The 25,080-nt window shown below is 44.3% G+C and overlaps 1 protein-coding gene across 1 annotated transcript in view; it reads right to left on the bottom strand.

The window, feature by feature from the left end:
* The window catches only part of DCC (DCC netrin 1 receptor), a 1,223,862-nt gene that overhangs the window by 57,554 nt on the left and 1,141,228 nt on the right, over window positions 1–25,080 (bottom strand). Inside the window, exons 21-22 of the mRNA XM_086960395.1 lie at window positions 20,674–20,706; window positions 19,498–19,563 (exon numbers count right to left, since the gene is read on the bottom strand). Coding sequence (XP_086816521.1) covers window positions 19,498–19,563; window positions 20,674–20,706 — 99 coding nt within the window. The remainder of the gene's footprint in view (window positions 1–19,497; window positions 19,564–20,673; window positions 20,707–25,080) is intronic.

The raw sequence follows: 25,080 nt of genomic DNA, 5'->3' as shown, positions 1-25,080 counted from the left end.
ATAATAGTGTCCCTTCGGGCTATTCCTGCTGCTGATGCACTGGGGTGTGGTCCACCTGCCTCATCCTCATCATCATCGTCGTCCGGTGCATCTGGAACATGGATCCATGGGGCATAGGTGCATACACTTATGTTGTGCAACACACAACATGCAATGATCATCCTGCACACTATTTGCGGGCTGTATAGGAGTCTTCCACCTGTGATGTCCAGGCACCTGAAATGTAAATTCAACACGCCAATTGAGCACTCCACAATGCCCATGGTGCGTTAGTGGGCCGCATTGTACTGCCTCTGGGCTTGGGTGTTCGGGAATCGAAGGGGTGTCATCATCCACGGGCAGAGTACATATCCTTGATCACCTGTGACAGGCGAGAGACATGTGTCAATCGTTGGTTCTGCATTCTGTGTTGGCAGACTTATTACTATATTGGTGTGTGATGTGGGACTTTGGGATTCATGTTTGACATGTCTTGCATGTGGCAAATGAGCAGCATCCATGTGTATTACGTTGCCTCACAGCTGCTTATCACGCCCCCAGCCTTTTTACTTGTGTGCGCTGCATGGTTGCATCACTTGCACTCCTAAGACACACCATTTTAATGACTGTCTGCGCATGTCCACAAGCCTGACAACGACCCTGTGATATTGGCAGTTTAAGGTGGTCAGCCACGTGGGTGTAGCCCCATTGTGAGGTTATGGAGGACACAGAGACACACGCAGTAGATGCTTTGGTGGCCATTCTGGAAGTGAACCACGCCGTGAGACACAGGCTATTAATTTTCACTCCTACGCTGGCCCAGCCCACTCCACTTACACCTACAGGGGGAGGACATAGCTACATGTCCAAGGTCTACACCACTGCCTGAGGGAACATGGTTGCGTCCACTGTCTATGACACTACATACACCAACAGAATATGTCCACATGGACATGCCTGTGCTCTGCATACTTGAGTCTGTCCAGCACATCACCGCCTCACTTGGCATTGTGTTCATTCTGGTACATGGGTCACTTGCCTGCTTCGCACATACTTGGTTCCCACCTCTCCCCACATCCTGCTATTGTGTGGCAGAGGTGCCATGACGTGGATGGTTTGTTTACATGGCTGGGTCCTGTTACCACAGTTCCTTGTGTTGCTGTGTCTGGTAGGTGAGCATGTTGTTTGGCATGTTAAATGTGATGTTGTAACATGCGCATTCCCACTGTATTGAGTTGCATGATTGTGGAGGTGAAGTATGTTGTGTGTTCATTTGGTGCTTACCAACGAGCCGTGCATTTCGGTAGGTGCCATCCTCAAAGCGCTGGTTGATTGTGAATTAGGCAGTCAATGCATATTTAGTACCCAAGAGGCAAATGGCCACAAGAGCATGGGGTGTATTTCTGATGGGAGGGTAAGAGCAGAATGAGAAATGCACAAGAATGTCTACGGCAAATAGGAATTGGAGAATTTGAACATACATTTATTGTCTATGATAGAAAGTGTTTCTTGGGTAGAGGTGGGACAAGGAGAGAATGCCAATGATACTCATCTGTGTATTATATTGAAGAGGACCAAAACCAATGAACTATTATCATTAAAATTATATAACAAGAATAGTACCAATATTGTGAATAATGTCTAATGGATAGGCTTGATAACATACAGTTAGGAACACAATTTTATCAGGGTGCTAGGGTGAAGGATGTATCATATAAAATGGCTAATTGATTCACAAACTGAAACTATACCTATAGCATGCGGGACCCACCTTGGTCTCCTGGAACTTGTGTTAATAGTCTGCCTAAACAAACAGGCTAACCTTCAGCTTTTTACTGAACAAGGTAGAGACAATAGCATTCTCATGCATACCACATAAAAGGCGCCTTTTATAAGAAGGATCAGCCACAGCGAGATGGGGGGCTGCTAGATTGGCATTCCTTCTGCTCTGCAGTTGTCTCAAGGTAATATCAGGCTTTAGCCTGTATGTCAGCTACAATAGAGCTCACTGGTTCAGATATGTAATTGCAAGGCAAGATGTTTTGAACCATATTCAGCTTGCCACCACCAGCTTGTACAGAGATCAACGGACAATGAAGACGTGATCTCTCTTATTCAAACTGACAATGCAAGGCATCTCCAGTCTCGGCCTTCTGGAGCTGTGCAATAATTGAGAGGTCTGCACATAATCTATTGCAGAAATTAAGCTGAGTGGTAATGTAGGCTCTGACCACTATGGCTTGATTTTTTCTGAGAGTAGCTGTCGTACAGGACTGATTTTCTTTTTTTTTTAGATGGAAATAATAACTTCTCACTTTGAGGGTGATCTGCCAGGTCAGGGAATTTCCAGCATTTAAAAGAAAGCCTAGCTTTTTTTTAAACTTGTTTTCTGGTTGAATGATGTGACTAATATTTTTTTGAAAGTGCTTCTGATAATAGCCCCTGGTGGTAACAGGGTGCTACAAACTGGGTACATTATAAAACTAAATTGTCATGTCCAATGTGCACATCATGTGACCTCTACATCAGTAAGCCATATGTCTCAAACCAGGACAAAAATGGCCTGGACAGATAGATATATAAATCATTATATGATATTTTTGAGGTATCAAATTGGATGCCTCCCGGGACTTTGCAGGTTGAATGGCTGATGCTCTTTATATGGGCTTGAACATAGCATCTTCTATTTTCCCATTGATGAAGATTGAAAACTCCTTGTGTCACTAAGAATCGCAATATGTCTGTGTAGTGTGGCACCTTATGACTAGGGGTGGGCGGCCAGCTACGCTCCGTGCACGGAGTGTGCGTAGTGCCGCCTACTCCGCATTTTGCGGAGCGGGCGTAGCCAGGCGGCACTACGCGCGCTCCGCAGACGGAGCGTAGCTGGCCGCCACCCGCCTCCCTCCCGCCCTCCCTAAATACTTTCAATGAAGCGAGTAAAATAATTAAAACGCACTTACCTTGCCTGCCGCTGCCCGCCGCGTCCCCGGGGCTCGCTATCTGCATTCTTCCGTCTTGTTTACTAATGCGCATGCGCGGGCGGCCGCGCATGCGCATTTTCTCGTGAGAAATGCACATGCGCGGCCACCCGCGCATGCGCATTAGTAAACAAGACGGAAGACTGCAGATAGCGAGCCCCGGGGACGCGGCAGGCAAGGTAAGTGCGTTTTAATTAGTTCACTCGTTTCATTGAAAGTATTTAGGGAGGGCGGGAGGGAGGCGGGTGGCGGGGCTGGCGGCCAGTGGTGTTTGCGTAGTGGGGCTACGCGGAGTGCGGAGGTGGGCGTAGTTTCTCGCCCACTTCGCGTAGCTCCGCGACGCCCCACTACGCCCACTCCGCCCAGGGCTACTTATGACTACCGTGGGTAGTGAACTAGATTTGCATAGTCCAAGAGGATGAATGTTCCTTAAAATTCAAAGAGTAATATAAACCTTGACTCCAGGATCAGAATGGGATGCATCCTTGCTGCTGAATATCATGAAGAAAAGTGCATTTCCTCTTCTACGTTACCGTAAAGAATAAAAAGGAGCAGTTAGGAGACCTCTCCCTTTAAAATATATATGTTAGGAGGGGGGTTATTAGTAGGTGCAGGTAGTTACCTACAGCTAGTAGTAATGCCACAATCATTAATAAGCGGGGTTCGAAAAGCGTAGACCACTCTACCCCGTATTTGGTCTTTATCTGTTGTGTTAAGGATTGAGCAGCTTCGCTCACTTTGAGAGAAAGACTTGTCCCGGTGTAAATACACAAAAAAAGACTTTAAAATTGCATCATTCAAAGGGATTCTTTCCAATTTATTCCTGACCAATACGTGGTTTTATTTTGTTTCTCTTGGTTTGTTGATCATGTTAGTATGTGTTTGAATGTTTGTGTATGATTGGACGGCCATGTATGACTGAATGCTTGAAACACTTATGTTTTCCTTTTTTTTCATTGTAATATGTATTGTTTATATGAAAACTGTTGGCTTCTCCTTGCACTAAAAATTGTGTATTATACAAAGTAAAAAATAATTGCAAGAAAATAAATCCTGATACGTTGCTAAAGAAATTAAGCAGGTGGTTTTGCTTTTTTCAAAATTCCCACCCCCTTCCCTTTTTTCGGTTTAAAAGTTTCTCTCAGCATTGGCTATTGTGTTGTTCTAATATACAATCATTAATAAGGTTCAATCAAGTTTCAATGAAATAATCCGTACTCCACACTTGGCAGGTTGGCAGATAACAGTCAGGCTTAATTTAGGAGACAGGTGTGTAATATCTAATATCACCAAAACAGGAAATAGGTGAAAGACACAACAAATTAAAAAACAACACAAATTTATCCAAATAGAGAATATGTTTATCTTTCAAATGACACCAAAACAAAAAAAATCCAAAATAGGGAACAGGAGATATGAATTTTTAAAGAACAGATAAAAAATTGCGTTCTAGCCCCAGAAAGTGCAAATCGCCAACCACGGCTGTATGGTCAAGAAGGACTGGGAGAAAGTCAAAGTTTAAGGCTGACCACCATAGAGCACAAGTCAGAATCAAATTTTAATTTGATGGTGTGGCCTTCTTTAGCATGATGCCTCGGTTAGCTCTGGAGGTCTACATCTTTTTCATCAACGGGGAGGAGCTCCAGAGCGGGCCATTCTCAGTAGACTCTCACTATTGATGCTGGTCTTCTTCTCGAGCTTGTACAAAAGTTGACAAAAAGATCCCAAACTTAAAGATCTTCTTCTGAAAGGTTCCTTGAGGGTCTGAAAGGGTCCATAGCACCAGCCAAGAGATCAGAAGCTCTGCTTTATCTGGTGGGGTTCTGGGACTCCAACTCCCACAATGCACCTGGTCAATCCAGGAAAATCCAGGTGAGGCTGATCAGCTGGAGTTATCCTCTTAGTGGATGTGATAAGTGGCATCTTCAAGCACTTTTCTATTTGTTGCTACTCAGGAAGTCCACTCCATATCCTTGAAGACAGGCAAAGTCCTTCTTGTGTGGATTCTTTGAAGTGCAGCAGGTGCAGGACTTATGAGTGCAGTCATCTGTTGTGAAGCTCAAGGGTCCAGCAGGGCAGTCCTTCTTCTTCAGATGCTTTCTGAGGTCCTCCTGAAGCTCTCCTATATTTATTCCCCATTCTGGACTGGAAAGGGGGTGGCACCCCAAACAATGGGGTTCAAGTTCTCCCTTCAACCCCTCTCCTAATCTAATTAGAGGGCCTTCCATGTGGCTGGGGATCAAGGAGGTGGGGCCTGGCCTTGGTACTGTAACATCTGTGCGTCTACCTTTAAAGTCCAGTTTATATCCCCAGCCCTCTTCCTGTCCCTGGCTTCTCCAGGAAACAAATGTTCTCCTATCAAATAGCTGTATTGTTTCAGCCTCAAACCTAATAAGGGAGCAGCTTAACTCAGGCTGTCAGAGGCTGTCCAGTCAGAAGAGGCTTCAACAGTGTTGTTTAAGGTAACTTCAAGAAAGTAAATGCTAAAACTACTTTCCTACAATAGTTATAATAAATTCGACCTTGGCAAGTTGGCAGATTTATTATAACTAATATTTTGATACTTTGAATTAAGTTGCTAGCTAACTCTTGTGAAAAGTTAGACACTATTACGTTTTAATAAAGCCTTCTCATGTTAGCCTATGAAACTAGAAGCACTACAATGGGGAAAAACAACATTGGCTGTTTTTCCATCACCAGGGCACTTAAAACATATTTTCTAATGTTCTTGCTTCTTATAACAAGGCAACCTACTCTTGGGGCACCTATGGTGGAGCTTAGGGTTGACTTATATGTCATACAAAAAGTAGTTTGGGAAATATTTTTAATTCCAAAGTCGAATTTGGACACAGTTTTATATTAAAACCAGCCTGCAAGGCAGGCCTGGCTTGTAAATGACACCAGACACCACTTCAATGCACATGTACGTGCATTAAGTCCACTGGGGTCTCTAACCCTAAATGCCCTACCATATACTAGGGACTTACAGGTAGGTTGCCTGAACCAATTGTAAAAACACCAAATATCATATACCTTTTAAGGACAGAGCACTTGGTTCTGTTTAGCACAGCCAGGGCACTTTCAGAGTCCGTAAGCACAAGTATCAGTCAAAAAAATGGGGGCGATCAGGGCATAAAGGATGACTTTCCTACAATATAAATATGAGAAAGGACATTATTATTTTACTAATTATGGTAAAAAGTTATTCAACTCAAACAGATCTGATTGGTTACAGAAAAACTACTGACGCATCCTCTGCATGGGTGACTGTCAAGCGCTAGAATGCGGACTCTGCCTAAACCCCTAACACTGCTCTTCTTTGTACACTTTTTCAATGTGGGGCTACTCTTCCCTGAACCAACAGGAGACCCCTAGTTTCAAAAACAAAAAGGCAGGCTGTTACGCGGATGGTAAGCCGAGATTAGCTTCTTTGGCAATGTTAATGATGTGACCATCTTTTGCAGCTTCAAGGACTCCCTGCATGCTTCACAGAGAAGGATACATGTTTTTTTTAAAGTCAAAATGTGAATATTAAAGATTCTCCCAAACGCCACTCACAGATGGACCGTCTCTTAAAGCTGAGTGAATTCACTACAGAAGACTATCCAGGAAGTGCTCAGATGTAACTCTTAGAATACGAAAATGTATTGAAGCTTGGTTTACTGACATTTACAAAACTGTTTCATTCCTTGTGAGGTTGTCACTTTCAGCCAAGCTCTGCATCCTCTTGGGATGTGACATTACTTTCTCGTTTATATATAACATCCAGTCTTCAAAACATCTGAAGTGCTAGTACTGAGAGCCTGGCATTACCCACACATTTAAAGCACTTTCACTTTTCCAGGTTGTCTGTAGACACAACCGGAGGCGGGTTCCATTTCTCACCACTACTAACTTGAGAGAGTACTTACTGACCCCTGGAGGCCCTGGACGTAACGGGGCTGTTGACAATACGTACAGCACCAACAATGACACGACAGATTCATCAGAGACTCTGTAGGTTTTGTGAAGCATTTGCAGCAAGATGTTCTGTATTGTTTTATTCCTCATATGTTATTAAAAGCGTGGCTTTTTACTTTTCAAATGAGAACATTTAAATGAACTGCCCTTTAAGAAATGGATAATTTCACCATAAAGTGGAACAAGATGTTCAATGCTGCTCATGAAACAATTCGTGGCATTTGCTTAACTTGATATTTTGATGCAAGTGCAACCAAACTCATCCTCTTATGTAAGTGTTTTAAAGTGCAGGAACATGACATTTACACTGTGTTCAAGGCATCGGGGACACAAAAAGCGTGCTCTGTTACAACAGTAAGCAGGATCAGACAGTGTTGTTTGTTCATCTTTCTTTGATCACTGAGGTGACATGGTTTCCATGTAAAAACAATGAGTCAGACTTTAGTTGAAATAGTTTGCAGGTGTCGTGCTAATCACATCAGAACATGCTGCTGATATATTATTCTGCTGTATGTTTTTCTTTTATTTGGCTCAGATGTAGACAATTGTGAGAACTGATGGGGCAGTTTAATACTTCTGCACCACCCTTAAAAACCTTAAGACGTTCAAACTCTGCTTATAACTTCCCAACACTGAATGCAGGACCATTTAACTCTGATTTGGATTTGTTTGCAAAAGATCAATATAGATAACAACGGTCCTTCGATGCAGGCGGATTTTGTTTTCAATGGAATACACACAGAGAATAAAGGTCATTTGACTCCAGTATGTATTCGTTTACTGTTAGACCTGACTTTCTTTGAGTTCTATTTCTCCAAACACGTTGCCTTCGCCCCTTCTGTTTCCTGCATTGCTTTTTGTTGGCTTCAGGATCCATGCACTTTTACCACTGGTAATCAGTGCTTAAGTGCTTGTGTTCTCGCCTTCAAATTTGTCAAAATTAGCCTACAGCTGCTTGGTACATTTAATTTACTTGCAAGTCTCTAGTAAATTTTACTTCATTTGCCCAAGGCCTTTACATTAAATGCTACTAGTGTCCTGCTGTGCTTGTTGTGCCACTCCTAAAGTAGTACTTTAAAAATGTCTCAGGACTGCCATTGCAGCCTGCAGTACAATTTTAAATTGCCATTTCATCCTGCTTGTCTAAATCCCAGGCTACCCAGAGTGACTCCAAGAGACACAGCTAGCTTCAAAGGCCCCCATGAAACTGCCCAATCGCCCTGCTGCAGCTTGACCTGCTTGGACCTACACCTTGACATGTCTGAGCTCTGCTGTTGGCCTCTGCTGGATGAATCCTGATCCCCCAGAGGTGTCCCCGAAGTCCTGAACCGTTAGCTGGTATGAGTGAAAGTATCTCCAAGAAAAAAAGGTGGAAATCCTGACGTTTGGGGCCCTTGTGAATGTGAACTGTGTCCTCCATGACAACCGCCAACACGCATCTCCGGTCAGGCTTTCTTTTCGCACAGACAGTGACAGTCCATGTCCAACAGGAACGTGAGACCTGCACATTGCTCTACAGCGGCGAGTGACAACCCGCGAAGATTGCTACCGTGAAGCTCTAGCAATGACTAAGTCTTTGCGTTAAAGTAAACCCATCCACAGAGCTCAGCCTGTTCTTTGTGCAAAAGGCCTCCTTGAATCTAGCTCAGATGCCAAGCCAACGCCAGAATTAAGAAGGCAACTCTTCAGAGGTACTAACCTAGTCCCAATACCCGACCCGTGGTAACCCCAGTCAGCCTGAACTTGTGATTTTTCCTGGCCTAGTGCCAACATATGACCACAAGTGGTCATTTGCACTTTAAAATTGAATACTTCCATTTCTACGGATTGGATTTTTGTTGTTCTCATAATATTTAGTATTAAAATGTACTCAATTTATCTATATTGGTTTGGGATTTTTCTTGTGTTGCATTTTCACTTTATTTCTGTTTGTGTGCTGTATAAATACTAACTCTAACTTAAGCTTGCATGCTTTTCCGCAATGCTACCAGAGGGTTAAGCACAGGTCTAGTTAGTAACTTTTGTAGTTCACCCTCACAAGGGGTGTTTTTTTTATGAGTGGAGCTTCCATTCCCCTCAAACAATAACCCAATTTTTTACATTTAAAATGAAATCTAGCCATGAAAATACCACAACACGGTTAACGCTACATAAGTTTCCTAATGCTAGAAATACCTTTATCAGAGTCCTGGTAAGTCAGAGGGTGGGGAAATAATGGGCATTAAAAGTTTTGTAGCATAACATTTTTGAATCAGTGCGACTATGCTTGTGTGTGAAGGTTGCCCCGTTCTATCACACTGAGATTTTGGCTACTTTCTATAGCAGACACCTGTGTGAAAAAACGAAAATTTGAAATTCCAATAGGCCTGCTAACTCTCATTACTGAGTGTAGTAAATTAATTGATTCTGCATGGGCACCCCAGATTTGTCATTGGACTGTATTTTTGCTGGTATTTGGAATCTGTGGACTAGACCTTTAGACAAGGTTTTACAGTTTGTCCAGAGAGCACCCAAGCCAGGCAGGAAAACCAAGTTCATCCCTCTCAATTCTGCCGGAAGAATCACAGGATTTTTGGTACTCTTGTAATGCAGAAATGCTGCTTAATTAAAAATTCAGCCACTCTGCCAGTGGAATTAAATTACGAAGTGGTTTCTAAAGTTTAGAAACCACTGAATACCACTTGGTGCCCTTGAATACTATGCAGTGATTAACTTTTAATTACTGCAGCGTATGCAAGGGCTATATACAGTGGTATCTAAACATTGCATATACTACTCACCGGAGACCTGGCGTACTCCGCAGTCATTAAATGTTAATCACTTGCACTTCAGAGTATGTATGGGGGGGCGCTAAGTGATATCCAGTGGTTTCTAAAGTTTAGAAACCTTAAAAACATGGCTATTCAACATCTGAAAATGCCTTCCTGCAATCTACTACTGAATCACTAGCGCCGGGAAACCCTTTGTTGGGTAGCTGTTGCGCTATATAAGTTAAATAAATAAATAAATAAATAATAAAATAAGAAACCACTGCATACCACTTGGCGCCCTTACATACTTTGCAGTGATTCAAAGTTGATCACTGCAGAGTATGTAAGGGTGCCAACTGAATTGCAGTGATTTCAAAATTTTAGAAACCACTGCATACCAGCCAAGGTGTGCCCCTACATACTCTGCAGTGATTAAAACGTTTAAACACTGCAGAGCGTTCGAGTGCACCGAGGGGTAGTTGGCTGTACTTTTTTCATAGCGCAAAATGCACCATCCCTCCCATTTTTGGACGCAAAAGTGCATACGAAAATATTGCCCACGCTACCCTTTCATGGAATCTAACAGAATTTCAATTTCATGCTGCCAGATTCAGCTGAATTAAACTGCACCAATTCCACCCACCCTTACTTTTCGCCTTAATGAAAATAGGTTCACCTGGACCTTGCAGTAAAGATATATGGCCTTGTGGAGCTTTGCCAGGCTGCTGCTTCCATTCTTGCCCTACTGGGGGATTTTGAGGACCAAAAAAGGTCAAATCTTGAATCTGGGCAATGCAGCACATCTATTTGATCCACCAAGCGAAGTATACTTGTACAAAATACAGTTCAGTGCTTTCATCGCCGGACCCAGAGAGGGACTCTTGCCAGCCTCACCCATAGACCTTGCATGTTGAAAGGTTTCGACTTCCATTTCAGAGACTAAGTATGAAAGTAAAATCTTTGAGAGGACATCTAGCTTCATGTTTCCGACCTCTGCTCCATTGCATGCAGCTTGAAATCGCACCGAGGTCCTGGTCCACTGTAAACTGTTGTTTTTTAATGGTGCTTTACTTACTGTAGGCACTTTTTGCTTTAAAACCTTATTTCACATCCTCAGTTCCCCTTGTCCAGTGTTTATGACTTTGCTATCTTGTTGCTCATTAGATTTTTCTTAACTTAGTTTGGGAATTTTATAGTGTTGTTATTTCAACCTCTCTCTCATCCTTCCTACTAATGTAGCTGACCATTACACCTGTAGTACTTGATAAATGTCAATTTCCTTATAGGTTATGTTATTGGCAATGTATAGGACAGATTCTGCCATCAGCATGGACTCTAACTCTTCACCATCTTGTACAAAATGCTTTATTTATTTCTCCAATACGCATTACAACCAAGTCAGCATTAAATACCTTGAATACATGTGTATTGTGTAGATTAAAGAAATAACTAAATGCCAACAAAGGCGGAAGAGAGCAGGGACATGAAATTAAGTGGTACTACTCTGCCTATTTTTCGTATGTTTTTCAACTCAATTTTGACCTGCCAGGTCCTTATCATTTGATTAGCAAAGCATATACATAACTATGTTTGTACTATATGAATAGACATACGTGAATACATGCTGCTGTTTATCAAGTACCACTTACAAAATTCAGCAGGCTGTTACATAACATGCTGTCGTGAGGAAATAGGCAGCGAGACAGCAGTACCAACAACACTAAATTGAAATAATTGCTCTTCCTTAGAGGAATTACACAGCAGCCTATTTCAACTGAGCTGTACATTACAGCAATGTTCTCCCACTCGCTGCAGGAAGTAATGAGTCAGCGCTAATCATATGCTCTGTGTCCTGTAAAATTAGTGTTTTTCCTGCAGGGCTTTCTACTATACCTTGGGTGCCTGACTCGTGTTTCCTCCAGAAGATGAAAGCAGGGAATTTGCCAACAGGCAGAGCGAACGAAAAGATGTTCATGGCTTATCTCCTGTGAAACCCAGTTGGTAATGATCAGAAGCAATTAATCTATTGTAATCTACAAGGCTTTCCCCTGTGTTTTCACTATCTGGTGAGGCTTAATTAGTGTCTTGTTCCCCACCAGGAGACATGAACAAATTGAAAAGCAGCAACTCCATGGATTGCACGTGGGGTTGCTTCCGCTTGTAGCTAGAGATGCAAGGATTAATTAAGTGGCGAAATCCCAGCTCCACGGGCTTGCATATAGGGCTGAGCTTTTGTGTGGCTACACTTTGATTAATGAATTTAATTATTGCGTATGTATTATTGAAAGTTGTGCTGCACTTTTGAAAACTCATGCTGGTATATACATCTTGGTTATTGTGGCTTGCGACAGATCCTCATCACGCAGCGACCCCCCTGATTCACACGCAGTGTTTGTGGCTACTGTAGGAGGGATTGGGTGGACTTACTGTATCTCCTTTGGGCTACATTAAAGGTCTGAGGCCTGCTTCCTGCTGATTTAAGACCTGCCCCCTGCTAGTTCAGAGCTACTTCACCATCTGTGCTGGCGCAGCTACCTCCCATTTAAGATATAAACAAACACCACCAGAGCTCATGATCACAGTGTGCAGAAGAGGAGCATCCAGCCAGGCTACTAAAGTCTTCCCAGTCAAGCTTTTTGCTGCATTTGTAGAGTTTCTTTGTGTTTTATTTTTATCAATTGCATTTTAAAAGTGTTGAAAGCGTGCAATCTTCCATTCTACATTACATAACTAAAGACTGGAAACTGGCTTTTTTTTTATCCCAGATTGCATTGATCCCCAAGCATTTTTGTAAAAGCCACTTTAATGTTAGGTTGAGTCTTTCACTTGTCTTGATCGTTCATCAAATGAAGACATATGTCTTTTTCAGTAATGGGCTGTTTCTCATTTTTGCTTAGAGTCCAATTTTCCGTGTAACATCCCTAGCAACCCTGAACTAAAAATATTAAAAAATCCTGTTAAAAAATGTCCTCGTCTCTAAATTCGAGTCCCACCTGCCTCAGGAGGCGAATAGGAGTTTGCAACCCTTACAGTGTCTGCAATAACCTAGCAATTAAGAACAAATACTTTGTTGTTTCTCCTCTATGTAGGAGGGGTTGTGACTGAGAGTGAGGGAGAGCACAGGTAAGTAACCAAGCCAGTACCTTAGCCTCATCTGCGCACTGTTTATCTGCCTGAATTGTGAACTGCATTGGCAATCTGTGCATTGCTTCGTTTGCCTGTATTAGCCATTTGTTTTCATTTCGCCTGCTGAAGTAGCGCTTAGCCTCATCTGCGCACTGTTTATCTGCCTGAATTGTGAACTGCATTGGCGCTCTGTGCATTGCTTCGTTTGCCTGTATTAGCCATTTGTTTTCATTTCGCCTGCTGAAGTAGCGCTTAGCCTCATCTGCGCACTGTTTATCTGCCTGAATTGTGAACTGCATTGGCGCTCTGTGTATGTGCTCGTATTTTGCCATTTTCTTTCATTTCGCCTGCTTTGTGCCATTTTAGCGCTTTGCCTCATTTGCGCTCTGTGTATCTGTGTCCGCTTCCCTAGCGTTATCAGCACGTTTACCTGTAGCGCTCCGCTGTGCTTCCCCCCTCCGCCTCCATTTTGTTTGTTGTTCTCGTCGTCCTCGTGTGCCCGCCCCGCCTCCCAGCTGAGACGCCCTCCCACTATCCTCAAATAGATCTTCTCCCCCTGCAAGCGCCGTGACTCGCTCCTCTCTCACGGGCTGAGTGGTCGCTCCCAGTGTCCCTCCAGACATCTGGTATCTCAGCGCTGCATTGCTTCGTTTGCCTGCATTAGCCATTTGTTTTCATTTCGCCTGCTGAAGTAGCGCTTAGCCTCATCTGCGCACTGTTTATCTGCCTGAATTGTGAACTGCATTGGCGCTCTGTGCATTGCTTCGTTTGCCTGTATTAGCCATTTGTTTTCATTTCGCCTGCTGAAGTAGCGCTTAGCCTCATCTGCGCACTGTTTATCTGCCTGAATTGTGAACTGCATTGGCGCTCTGTGTATGTGCTCGAATTTTGCCATTTTCTTTCATTTCGCCTGCTTTGTGCCATTTTAGCGCTTTGCCTCATTTGCGCTCTGTGTATCTGTGTCCGCTTCCCTAGCGTTATCAGCGCGTTTACCTGTAGTGCTCCGCTGTGCTTCCCCCCTCCGCCTCCATTTTGTTTGTTGTTCTCGTCGTCCTCGTGTGCCCGCCCCGCCTCCCAGCTGAGACGCCCTCCCACTATCCTCAAATAGATCTTCTCCCCCTGCAAGCGCCGTGACTCGCTCCTCTCTCACGGGCTGAGGGGTTGCTCCCAGTGTCCCTCCAGACATCTGGTATCTCAGCGCTGCATTGCTTCGTTTGCCTGCATTAGCCATTTGTTTTCATTTCGCCTGCTGAAGTAGCGCTTAGCCTCATCTGCGCACTGTTTATCTGCCTGAATTGTGAACTGCATTGGCGCTCTGTGCATTGCTTCGTTTGCCTGTATTAGCCATTTGTTTTCATTTCGCCTGCTGAAGTAGCGCTTAGCCTCATCTGCGCACTGTTTATCTGCCTGAATTGTGAACTGCATTGGCGCTCTGTGCATTGCTTCGTTTGCCTGTATTAGCCATTTGTTTTCATTTCGCCTGCTGAAGTAGCGCTTAGCCTCATCTGCGCACTGTTTATCTGCCTGAATTGTGAACTGCATTGGCGCTCTGTGTATGTGCTCGAAATTTTGCCATTTTCTTTCATTTCGCCTGCTTTGTGCCATTTTAGCGCTTTGCCTCATTTGCGCTGTGTGTATCTGTGTCCGCTTCCCTAGCGTTATCAGCGCGTTTACCTGTAGTGCTCCGCTGTGCTTCCCCCCTCCGCCTCCATTTTGTTTGTTGTTCTCGTCGTCCTCGTGTGCCCGCCCCGCCTCCCAGCTGAGACGCCCTCGCCCCTCCCCCTCCACTATCCATATATGACAGTTCTTCCCGCGCGCAGCGTTTACGCGCAGCGACCGCGCCCAATCCGCGCCGAAGGTGCGCCAAAGGTAAGCCCGTCTACGCCCGTCCGCGCCTGGACCGCGCCCAGCGCCAGACCCCTTGCCTCTCGCGCTCCCCAGCCCTCCCGCATTACCTACGATGCCGCCACCCTCCTAGCCCTTGACCCCGGTCGCGCCCCCAACTGCGTCCAAGCCGCTCCTGGACACACCCATGGACCTTTCTCCTGCTACTCCTGCAAGTTCAGCGGCACCGACAACATCGCCGCTACGATCACACCACAGACTCTCGACCCCAACCACCTACAGTGCATCCTTCTCAACACCCGATCGGTCCACAGACACGCCATTGACCTATGGAATCTACTAGACACCATCTCTCCAGACGTCGCCTTCCTAACAGAAACTTGGATGGACGCTTCCTCCGCCCCAGATATCACCATTGCCATCCCTGAAGACTATAAGATCACACGCAAGGACCGCACCGACCACACAGGAGGAGGAATCGCTATCGTCCATAAGAAATCAATCTGCATCTCAACCAGCTCTGACGCCAACCTCGCTAACTCCGAACACCTTCACTTCCAGATCCACATCGCCCCAAACCAACACTCAGAGGCACCCTCCTCTACAGAACACCAGGACCCCGCGCTAAATTCAGTGAAGACATCACGGACTTCATCACCCCACACGCGCTCCCCTCCAAAGACTACATCCTTCTGGGAGACCTCAACTTTCACCTCGAAAAGATCAACGACCGCAACACCGCCACCCTCTTAGACAACCTCGCCAACCTCGGACTTAATCAACTAGTCACCTCCCCCACCCACATTGCAGGTCACACACTCGACCCCATCTTCACCTCCAGCAATCATGTCTCCTTCAGCCACACTACGGACCTCCTCTGGACTGACCACAGCTGCGTTCACTTCACCTACAACAAGCCAAAACCCACCAACCACCTCCTACCAACTCTGCAAAGAAACTGGAACAAAATCACCACGGGCCAGGTCTCCGCCTCGCTCCTTCTAAACGACCCAGCCCACTCCTCTAACGCAAACGAAGCCGCCGCCAACCTCACCCTATGGTTATCCAACACCGCCGACACCTTAGCACCACTGAAAAAACGTCAAAGCAAACCTGGCAGCAAAAAAGCCTCATGGTTCAACGATGATCTTAAGAAGTCCAAGAAACTCTGCCGCTCCCTTGAAAAGGCCTGGAAAAAAGACCCAACCACTAGCACCAAGGACGCCTTCAAAAACGCCACCCGCACTCACCACCAACTAATCCGAAAGGCCAAGAAAACAGCATTCAAGGATCGACTTGACAACAACGCCCACAACAGCAAGGAACTTTTCAACATCGTCAAGGAATTTTCCAATCCCTCGGCCAACTCCAACGACATCACCCCCTCTCAAGCCCTCTGCGACTCCCTAGCCTCATTCTTCCACAACAAGATTGCAGACATCCACAACAGCTTCGACAACCAACCCGTAAACCAACCCACCCTACCATTTGCTGAACATCCTCCCCCCGTGAACACCCTGAACGACTGGAACCCAATCTCCATTGAGGACACAATCCGCCTGATGAATTCCATCCACTCAGGATCCCCCACAGACCCATGTCCTCACCACATCTTCAACAAAGCAGACTCCGTCATAGCACCGCACCTCCGAGACGTCATCAACTGCTCCTTCAACTCCGCCACCTTCCCAGAAGACTGGAAACACGCTGAACTCACCGCCCTTCTGAAAAAACCCACAGCGGACCCCACCGAACTCAAAAATTACCGCCCCATCTCGCTCCTTCCATTTCCGGCCAAAGTCATCGAGAAAGCCGTCAACAACCAGCTCGCCGCCTTCCTCGAAGCCAACAAATCCCTCGACTCCTCACAATCCGGCTTCCGAGCAAAACACAGCACTGAGACCGCCCTCATCGCAGCAACAGACGACATTCGAACTCTACTGGACAATGGAGACACAGTCGCCCTCATCCTCCTCGACCTCTCTGTAGCATTCGACACAGTCTGCCACAGCACCCTTCTACAGCGCCTCAGAAACATCGGAATACAAGGAAAAGCACTTGAATGGATCACCTCCTTCCTCACCGGAAGAACACAGAGAGTCCGCCTTCCACCATTCAAGTCCGAGGCCACTGAAGTCATCTGTGGCGTACCACAAGGATCCTCACTCAGTCCCACCCTCTTCAACGTATACATGAGCCCCCTCGCGGCCATCGCACGCCAACACAAACTCAACATCATCTCCTACGCGGATGACACCCAACTGATCCTATCACTCACCAAAGACCCCAACACCGCCAAAACTAACCTACACGAAGGAATGAAAGAAGTTGCCGAATGGATGAAACAAAGCCGTCTGAAACTGAACTCAGACAAAACAGAAGTCCTCATCTTAGGTACATCCCCCTCTGCATGGGACGACTCCTGGTGGCCGGAAGCCCTCGGAAAAGCACCCATCCCGACAGACCACGCATGGAACCTAGGCGTCATCCTGGATTCTTCACTCTCAATGAACAGACAAGTCAGCGCCGTATCCTCTTCCTGCTTCAACATTCTTCGCATGCTCAGAAAAACATTTCGCTGGATCCCAACCGAAACAAGGAAAACAGTCACCCATGCTCTGGTCACGAGCCGACTGGACTACGGAAACACCCTCTACGCAGGCACTACCGCTAAACTCCAGAAGAAACTCCAACGAATCCAAAACGCCTCAGCCAGGATCATATTAGACATCCCACGCAACGAACACATCTCTGGTCACCTTAAAGACCTCCATTGGCTACCCGTCGAGAAGAGGATCACTTTCCGACTGCTAACCCACGCACACAAATCACTCTACGACATCGGACCAGAATGCCTCAACTCACGACTGTCCTTCTACACCCCCTCCCGCCAACTACGTTCTTCCAGCCAAGCCCTCGCCACGGTACCTCACATCAACAAGACCACCATGGGAGGCAGATCCTTTTCATACCTGGCTGCTAAAACATGGAACTCTCTCCCCGCTTACCTTCGCCTTACCCAGAACCACCTAGCATTCAGAAAGCAACTTAAAACGTGGATATTTGACAAGTAATCCTCCTCCCCTTTCTAAGCGCCTTGAAACCCTCTGGGTATGTAGTGCGCTATATAAATTCTCTGACTTGACTTGACTTGACCTCCTAATGCACCTTCTTCAACTCAGTAATGACAAAAATTTGAATTTTCCTAGCCTGAACAAAGCACTGGTACATCCAGTAAGACACAATTGTAGGCAAACTCTTACTTATACCTATTAGAATTATTGACTGATAATAATACTAACTTTCCCAAAAGAGAAACCTCCATATATTTGTACAATCTATAATGACACATACATTCATTGCACTCAAAAATTAGTTCTCCTAGTTTTTTTCACCTTGACTACTCCAAAAGAAGTAAAGATGCTCATATGACTCTTTCCATTCATCTAGAGCATGCAGTAGTGTTGATTAGTGACTTGAGTGGGGCACCAGCAAACAACAGCTCCACACTGCACTAATGGGAATCCAAACCCTTAGGGTGGAACATCCGGTGGTGGAGAATGGATTGTGGAGAGGGTCTGGGTGGTGAGGGTTTTTGCTGCATTTGTAGAGTTTGCTTGTGTTTATATTTATCAATTGCATTTTAAAAGTGTTGAAAGCGTGCATTCTTCAATCCTACATTACAGAACTAAAGACTGGAAAAATTAAAGCAAACTGGCTTCTTTTATCCCAGATTGCAATGATCTCCAAACATTTTTGTAAAAGCCACTTTAGTGTTAGGTTGAGTCTTTCACTTGTCTTGATCGTTCATCAATTGAAGACATATTTATTTTTCAGTAATGGGCCGTTTCTCATTTTTGCTCAGAGTCCAATTTTCCGTGTCACATCCTAGCAACCCTGAACTGTCAGCTCATCACACAGAACAGACTCTTTATCCAATCATAAAAAAATAAAAAAAATCCAGTTAAAAAATGTCCTCGTCTCTAAATTCTAAGCCCCACCTGCCTCAGGAGGCGAATAGGAGTTTGCAACCCTTACAGTGTCTGCAATAACCTAGCAATTGAAAACAAATACTTTGTTGTGTCTCCTCTATGTAGGAGGGGTTGTGACTGAGAGTAAGGGAGAACACTGGTAAGTAACCAGGCAGTACCTCTTCATGCACCTTCTTCAACTCAGTAATGACAAAAATTAGAATTTTCCTAGCCTGAACAAAGCACTGCTACATCCAGTAAGACAAAATTGTAGTCAAACTCTTACTTACACCAATTAGAATGATTGACTGATAATAATACTAACTTTCCCAAAATTAGAAGAGAAACCTCTATAAATGTTTTGCAATCTACAATGACGCCTACATTCATTACACTCAGAAATTAGTTCTAGTTATTTTCACCTTGTCTACTCCAAAATAAGTAAAGATGTTCATAGGACTCTTTCCATTCATCTATAGAATGCAGCAGTGTTGATCAGTGACTTGAGTGGGGCACCAGCAAAAAACAGCTCCACACTGCACTGATGGAAATCCAAACCCTTAGGGTGGGACATCCGGTGGTGGGGAATGGATTGTGGAGAGGGTCTGGGTGGTGGTGGGGAGGGGGTGTCTATCCACAGGGATCTGTTGTCTCTACCATGCTTTAGGATTTCCTAGCTTGAAACATACACAGTTGTCATATGCTTCTCTAAGCAACTTGGTGCACTGATAGCAATGTAGTTTACTCCTTTGAAAGAAACGTTTTTGCAGCTTACATGCACAGCTATATAAAAAACACCTTAAAAGAAACAAATAAAAAAAGAAAAACATACGTTCCATAAACATGTGCACCTGATAAAGTCAGCTTTTAGACCAAAGGATAACTTACCATCAATGCTGTTCCTACCAATTAGGTTGTTATCTACAGGCCAATATACACCATCTCCATGACGACCTGCGGAAGACACAAAATACGTCAATGATGTGGATTTACAGGGAGCAGCTAGAGAATCACTGACGGAGTGTAAATTACTTCTATTCAGGAAATGTTATTTTTTCTGTAGAAAGTAAATCTGTATTGATGTGTAAAGTTTGTTCCAAACAAAGCTGGAGTTCAATCCTTTCTAAAATAACATTGTCTTTCCCTGTAAATGCCACAGATATGGAACGCCATGGTCATGCCACATATCAAAGGCATGTCATCAGCTACATTTCTATTTGTCCTCGCATGCATTTGTGAACTGTTTCCAGTACACCTAAAAGGGGAATTAAATATTGTATCCAGATGGAGTAGAGCTCTGGATTTCAGTACTTGTATCTATCTTAATATGCAAATTAAGCATAGTTGTCAAATTTCTTATTGCATATATCTTGGAGAGCTGGTGTTAGGCTGAGCACTAAAATAAGTGTAGATTGCTAAATTGAATTACTGACATTTTTATAGGTGAATTAAAAACCTCCAAACTCATATCTTTGAGTAAGGTGCACCTAATGTTTTTTTAACCCAGGGGTTCTCAACAGTGGGTACTAGAGAGCCTTCCATGTCAGATGTTTAAGATAACTACTTTTATCTAAATGGAGATATGCAAAAAATCTGGCATGGATTCAGCCCTCCAAGGCCGATTTGAACTAAATATATTGTTGGAAGGTTGATGTAAATGATTATTTAATTTTCGGTGTAGCTCTCTGCCACTCCATTTATAACCAGCAAACAAGGCGTAAAGTCAGCTTGAGAACCATTCCCGGTGCAATCACACTTAATGTGAATTATGCAGAAGTACAGAGGGCCTAAAAATGTATTTCGCACAGAAGAGCTTGACATTTTAATTGGTCCTTCAAAAAAAGAGAGACAAAACAATTTCATCTCATGATAATTTGCATTTTTGCCATCAGGGTGCAGCTTCGACTGAGCAGAACATCATTAACAAGATTAATCCCCACACCAGTCTCTGCCTCATCAGGTGAGAGGACCAGATGAAAAGCAGAATGCAAAATGACGACTGACATGAGGCCTAACGCGCAGCACTGATTCCTAGAAAAGCTTGACAGATTGAGGCCGCCGTACCTTGGTCATTAGCCATTTTGTCAGGGTGCTCCACTGTAAGAAAAGGACAATATTGTTAGATCATGGCACCTCCTGGTACGTAAAGTGACAAATCACGCACAGAAAGGTGGAATCATGTTTTCATATCACATTTCTTGGATTGATACAGGTAAATGTATGCAGTTTAGTGTTCATCTTCCTAAGGATAGCAAAAAAAAGCAAAGAGATGAATGAATCTATTGAACCTGTCAGGTAATATACAGCGTTAAAAGAAACCTATTTTACAAAGGTGTTTGTGCATATAGGTGCAACAGGAAGGCAAAAAAGCAATATGTAACTGGAAGTTCTACATCTCTGACCAAGATGCCTTTAGCACCAACTAACGTTCCTTGAAAAAAGAAAAGTACAACTATGCATGTCAAAGGCATGAGTGGCAGCCTTTCAAGGGTGTATGAAGGAAGTGAGCTGTAGGGGGAAGGGCTTCTTCACAGAGAAAAATATTTTCTTTGTACAAAGAAAGCAAATTCAAATGTCGGCATGACTTAGTAAAGCAGAATATTATGTAGAAAATCACATGAATATATAATAACAAGAAGGATACTCCTATAAATTAATGTCTGTCAAAGATTTACAGGAGTACTCTTGAGGTTCTCTGCAAAAAGCTGCAATTCATGTTCCTGAGTTTCAGAATGTATATAATAATAATGCAGAAGTATTAGTTGCCTAAAAATGCACATGTACAAGTGCACATTCTATGGATAACAGTGAGGGGTTATCCTAAATAGCTAGCCTCATCTGGCCTCCTGCACCTTGGGTGGACATTCCTGATCTGGTCACTTTTTTCAATAATCTCTTTATCTCCTTGTCTCTCAACTTGCTCAGATCATTAAGCGACACAATTCTACTTAACAACCATGCACAGAACTTTGCATTTCACCTAATATGAAGTCCTCCAACTCTTCATTTCGGTAGTTTCTACTTTTTAATAATAATTGTGGCAAGTGATAGATTTAATTAAATTAAAATGCACAACTTAATGTTCAAGCTTCAATTCCGCAAAGACCCAATTAAAAAGTCTTCCACAGGTTTGCAGTGGAAATGGTGTAAAAACAGACTTAGCTTATAACACAATTTAGTTTTATGCTGATACTTTCATTGAGCATTATTAATTAAGACATGCTAGCTGCAGAAATAAAAATAATAAAACAAACCACTTTTTATGCATCAAAATACATTCAAAATATATGTGAATCCAAGCTGGAATGTCACGCATTCAATGATAGACGAATTTTCGTATCGTAGTAACCAAACATTTTCTCAAGAATGTGCGAAAGCGTAATCATTATCACCGGAATAATGGTTTGCATTAAGAACTTTTTTTTATATTTAATAACCTCTTAAAAGCAGACGCAGCTGCTTCTCAAAGCAGCTCTTCCTGTCTGCAGAATAAAAAGGTGTTAAAGAATGTGGTATGATTTCACACCCTCTTTCTCTTCTCCCTGCGACCAGTCAGCTTATTTTGGTCACACACCCCTGCCGTGAGCAGGAGCTGAAAGATACCATCATTCAAGCTGCGCTGAATCCGAAATAAGTTTTGTAACGTCAAACAGTCGGACGTGAAATCATTTACAATCGCATAAAGATGGTATTTTCATTTAAAACGAAGGAATGAAAGATGGTAGACAAAGATGATGTGATTGAAAGTAGAATATATTTGATGAAAAATGTATCAATTATTTACCATTCTACTTTATGCCTTTTAAAAGGACACAACAATGAGACCGCCTCACGAGGTTCAAGCACTGCATGGATTCCAAAGTCCATGCCGTGCAGGAACCAATGTGCATGCACACAGACGGGCACATGTTAGGCCCCCTCTGTCCATCCACATATGTCTGAGGCTTCCTCTCCACCAGGCTTTTCATGGCGGTAGAATCGCCATGAAAAGCCTGGCAAAGAGGAAACTCGTAATATCAGGGCCGGACTGGGAACCAAACCCGGCCCTGGCAAAGTGCTCGCCCCCCCCCCCAGACACCCCCGGGGAGGGGGGGGGGGGGCGGTGGGGTCCGAACCAGCACTTTGCCAAGGCCGGTTTTCGGACGTTTTTGTTACAGGGCCGATTTTGCATCAATGCTGCAAAAACGGCCCTTTAACCGAAACCGGCCCCCACCCTTGCGGTGCTCCGGGTGATTGCCCGGTGCCCGCAACGGCCAGTCCGGGCCTGCGTAATATGCTTGGCGGGACTGTGGCGGTCCCACCAAGCATATTGGCGTCTCTGACTTCCGCTCCTACACCAGTGAAAAGTGGTTCCCTGGCGGGGCCAGCGATCCTAGTGCAGTCCGGCTGCCCGAGTTGTAATCGGGCGGTGGGGCCGCAGGTGCAGCAGTGGCTGGATTTGCCACTACCATGCCTGGCCCTACTCGATTGTGTGCTGTTAACTATGCTTCGAAACAGCAACCTCTCCGCCAGGCTTAAAAAGGGATGCACACACCAATGGGCATAAAAGGAGATGTGATTGAAAGTGGAATATATTTGATGAAAAATTGATCAATTATTTACCATTCTACTTTATGTTTGGGGACAACCTTGACAAAAAATGATTTGTGGCTTCGACCCAAAAAAAAAGATATATATTTTTGGCTTCGATCCGGACAAGCTACACAGTACAGGTGTTCTAACAAGCGATGTCACATGAGCATGTACAGAATGTGTTATACACTTCCAATGACAATCTGGAACAAAGGCAAGTCAAAAAGGGAGGCATGTAACCAATAGGATGAGGAGAGGATTGACCTCGAAGCTGGGGAACCTGGTTCGAGTCTCGGCAGGGACGCTCAACATCCTGTGATTCTGGGCAATTCACTTAACCTCCTCATGCCTAACAAAATGAATGTGTCTAAATGTAAGGCAACCGGTGCTCATGTAAAACGCTCTGATATCTTCGGGTCATGCTTTGTGCCATATAAAACTCTGAGAAATAAAATAGACAGAAAAGATTTTAGAAAAAAAATAAATGTAGTAAAAAAAAGAATTTCGAATTCCATGCGATTTGCATTCATACAAATCACAAAAATAGCACAAAATGCACATGCCCAATTCATTGACAGTAATTGCTAAGCTACCTTACTCATAGGCACAACTCATACAGAACTCTGCAGCTAGACTGATGCATAAACAGAGCAGGAGGTCCCACAAATCTCCACTTGTCCCCCCTGCACTGACTTCATATTTCAAAGTATCTGACTGCGGTGCATTAGGCATTCTAGCTTTTATCATAAAGGACTTCTTTTCTTCTGCTGATTTTTCAGTTGGCTAATCACCTTTCTGTCTACATAGAGCTTCCTCTAAAGCCTAGGTTTGCATCGATTAACACATGCTCACACCCAGTGGTGGTTGGTGACATTTGAAAGAGGTGAGGCGTAAAAGTTAGGGATGAGCTTTAAGTCGGCTGAAAATGCGGAAAGGATGACCTACAGAGAATTTAGATGTACTTAAAGTACCAATAGGCATGTGGGAGCTAAATTGTGCAGAAAAACCCCAACAAATGCCCAAGCCTGCAACACCCCTTCCTGAGTTAAGTTGAAGCAGCTCGTGAACATCTGCCTCACTTTCACAAATAAAGTAATAAACAAACAGCAGGCAGCTTTGTAAACGCATTCAAGCTGTTTCATTATTTGCGCTTACCTCTGGAAGTGCCGGCAAAGGCTGGTGTGTGCTGCACGCGCTCAGGGCTGATTGGGGTTTTGCTGCTCCGGGGAGATCATCATGGCCAGGACCAGGGGTTAAAGGCCAGAATCAATGCAGGGGGTTTAGGACCGAAGCGGTGCAAACAAACGGCTGAAGAACTGGTGAGCCGCACCAAGGGCCCGATGTAGGTAAACGCGATTTTCCGATTTCAAAATACCGAGGCGGGCCGAATCGGTATTCTGAAATCGGAAAACGAGATGTAGGAGAAAAATACCGAATGAATACCGAATCGGTCGGCATCGGTAATGAGAATCGGTACGTTCCGATTCTGCTCGGTCCGAATCGGAAAGTACCGAATCGGCCAACAACGAATCCGAAATCACCGATTCGTCTACCACCGAATCGGATATTCCCGAATCGGCGAATACCGATTCGGTAAAAGCCGAATCGGTAAAATCCGATTCGGCAATCATAGACCCATGGCGAAAAAGCCCATAGGAATGCATTGAAAGAACCGATTCGGCTTTTACCGAATCGGATAATACCGAATCGGATTTCACCGATTCGGATATTACCGAATCGGTAAAAGCCGATTCGGCAATAGGCGATTCAGCCAATGAGGTGGCTCCCCCTCCCCCACCCAAACAGGGAGTGGCAACCCTGGCAGGTGCAGCTAATTAAGAAGTTTCTAGAAGTATCTGGAAAGCCTGCCTGAGCCCAACACACACAGTTAGCAGCAGT

This window comes from Lissotriton vulgaris, chromosome 3_1 (assembly GCF_964263255.1).
Source record: "Lissotriton vulgaris chromosome 3_1, aLisVul1.2, whole genome shotgun sequence".
Classification (NCBI taxonomy): Eukaryota; Metazoa; Chordata; class Amphibia; order Caudata; family Salamandridae; genus Lissotriton; species Lissotriton vulgaris.
The sequence above is the reverse complement of the archived record's forward strand: the minus strand, read 5'-3'. Positions and strand labels throughout refer to the sequence as shown.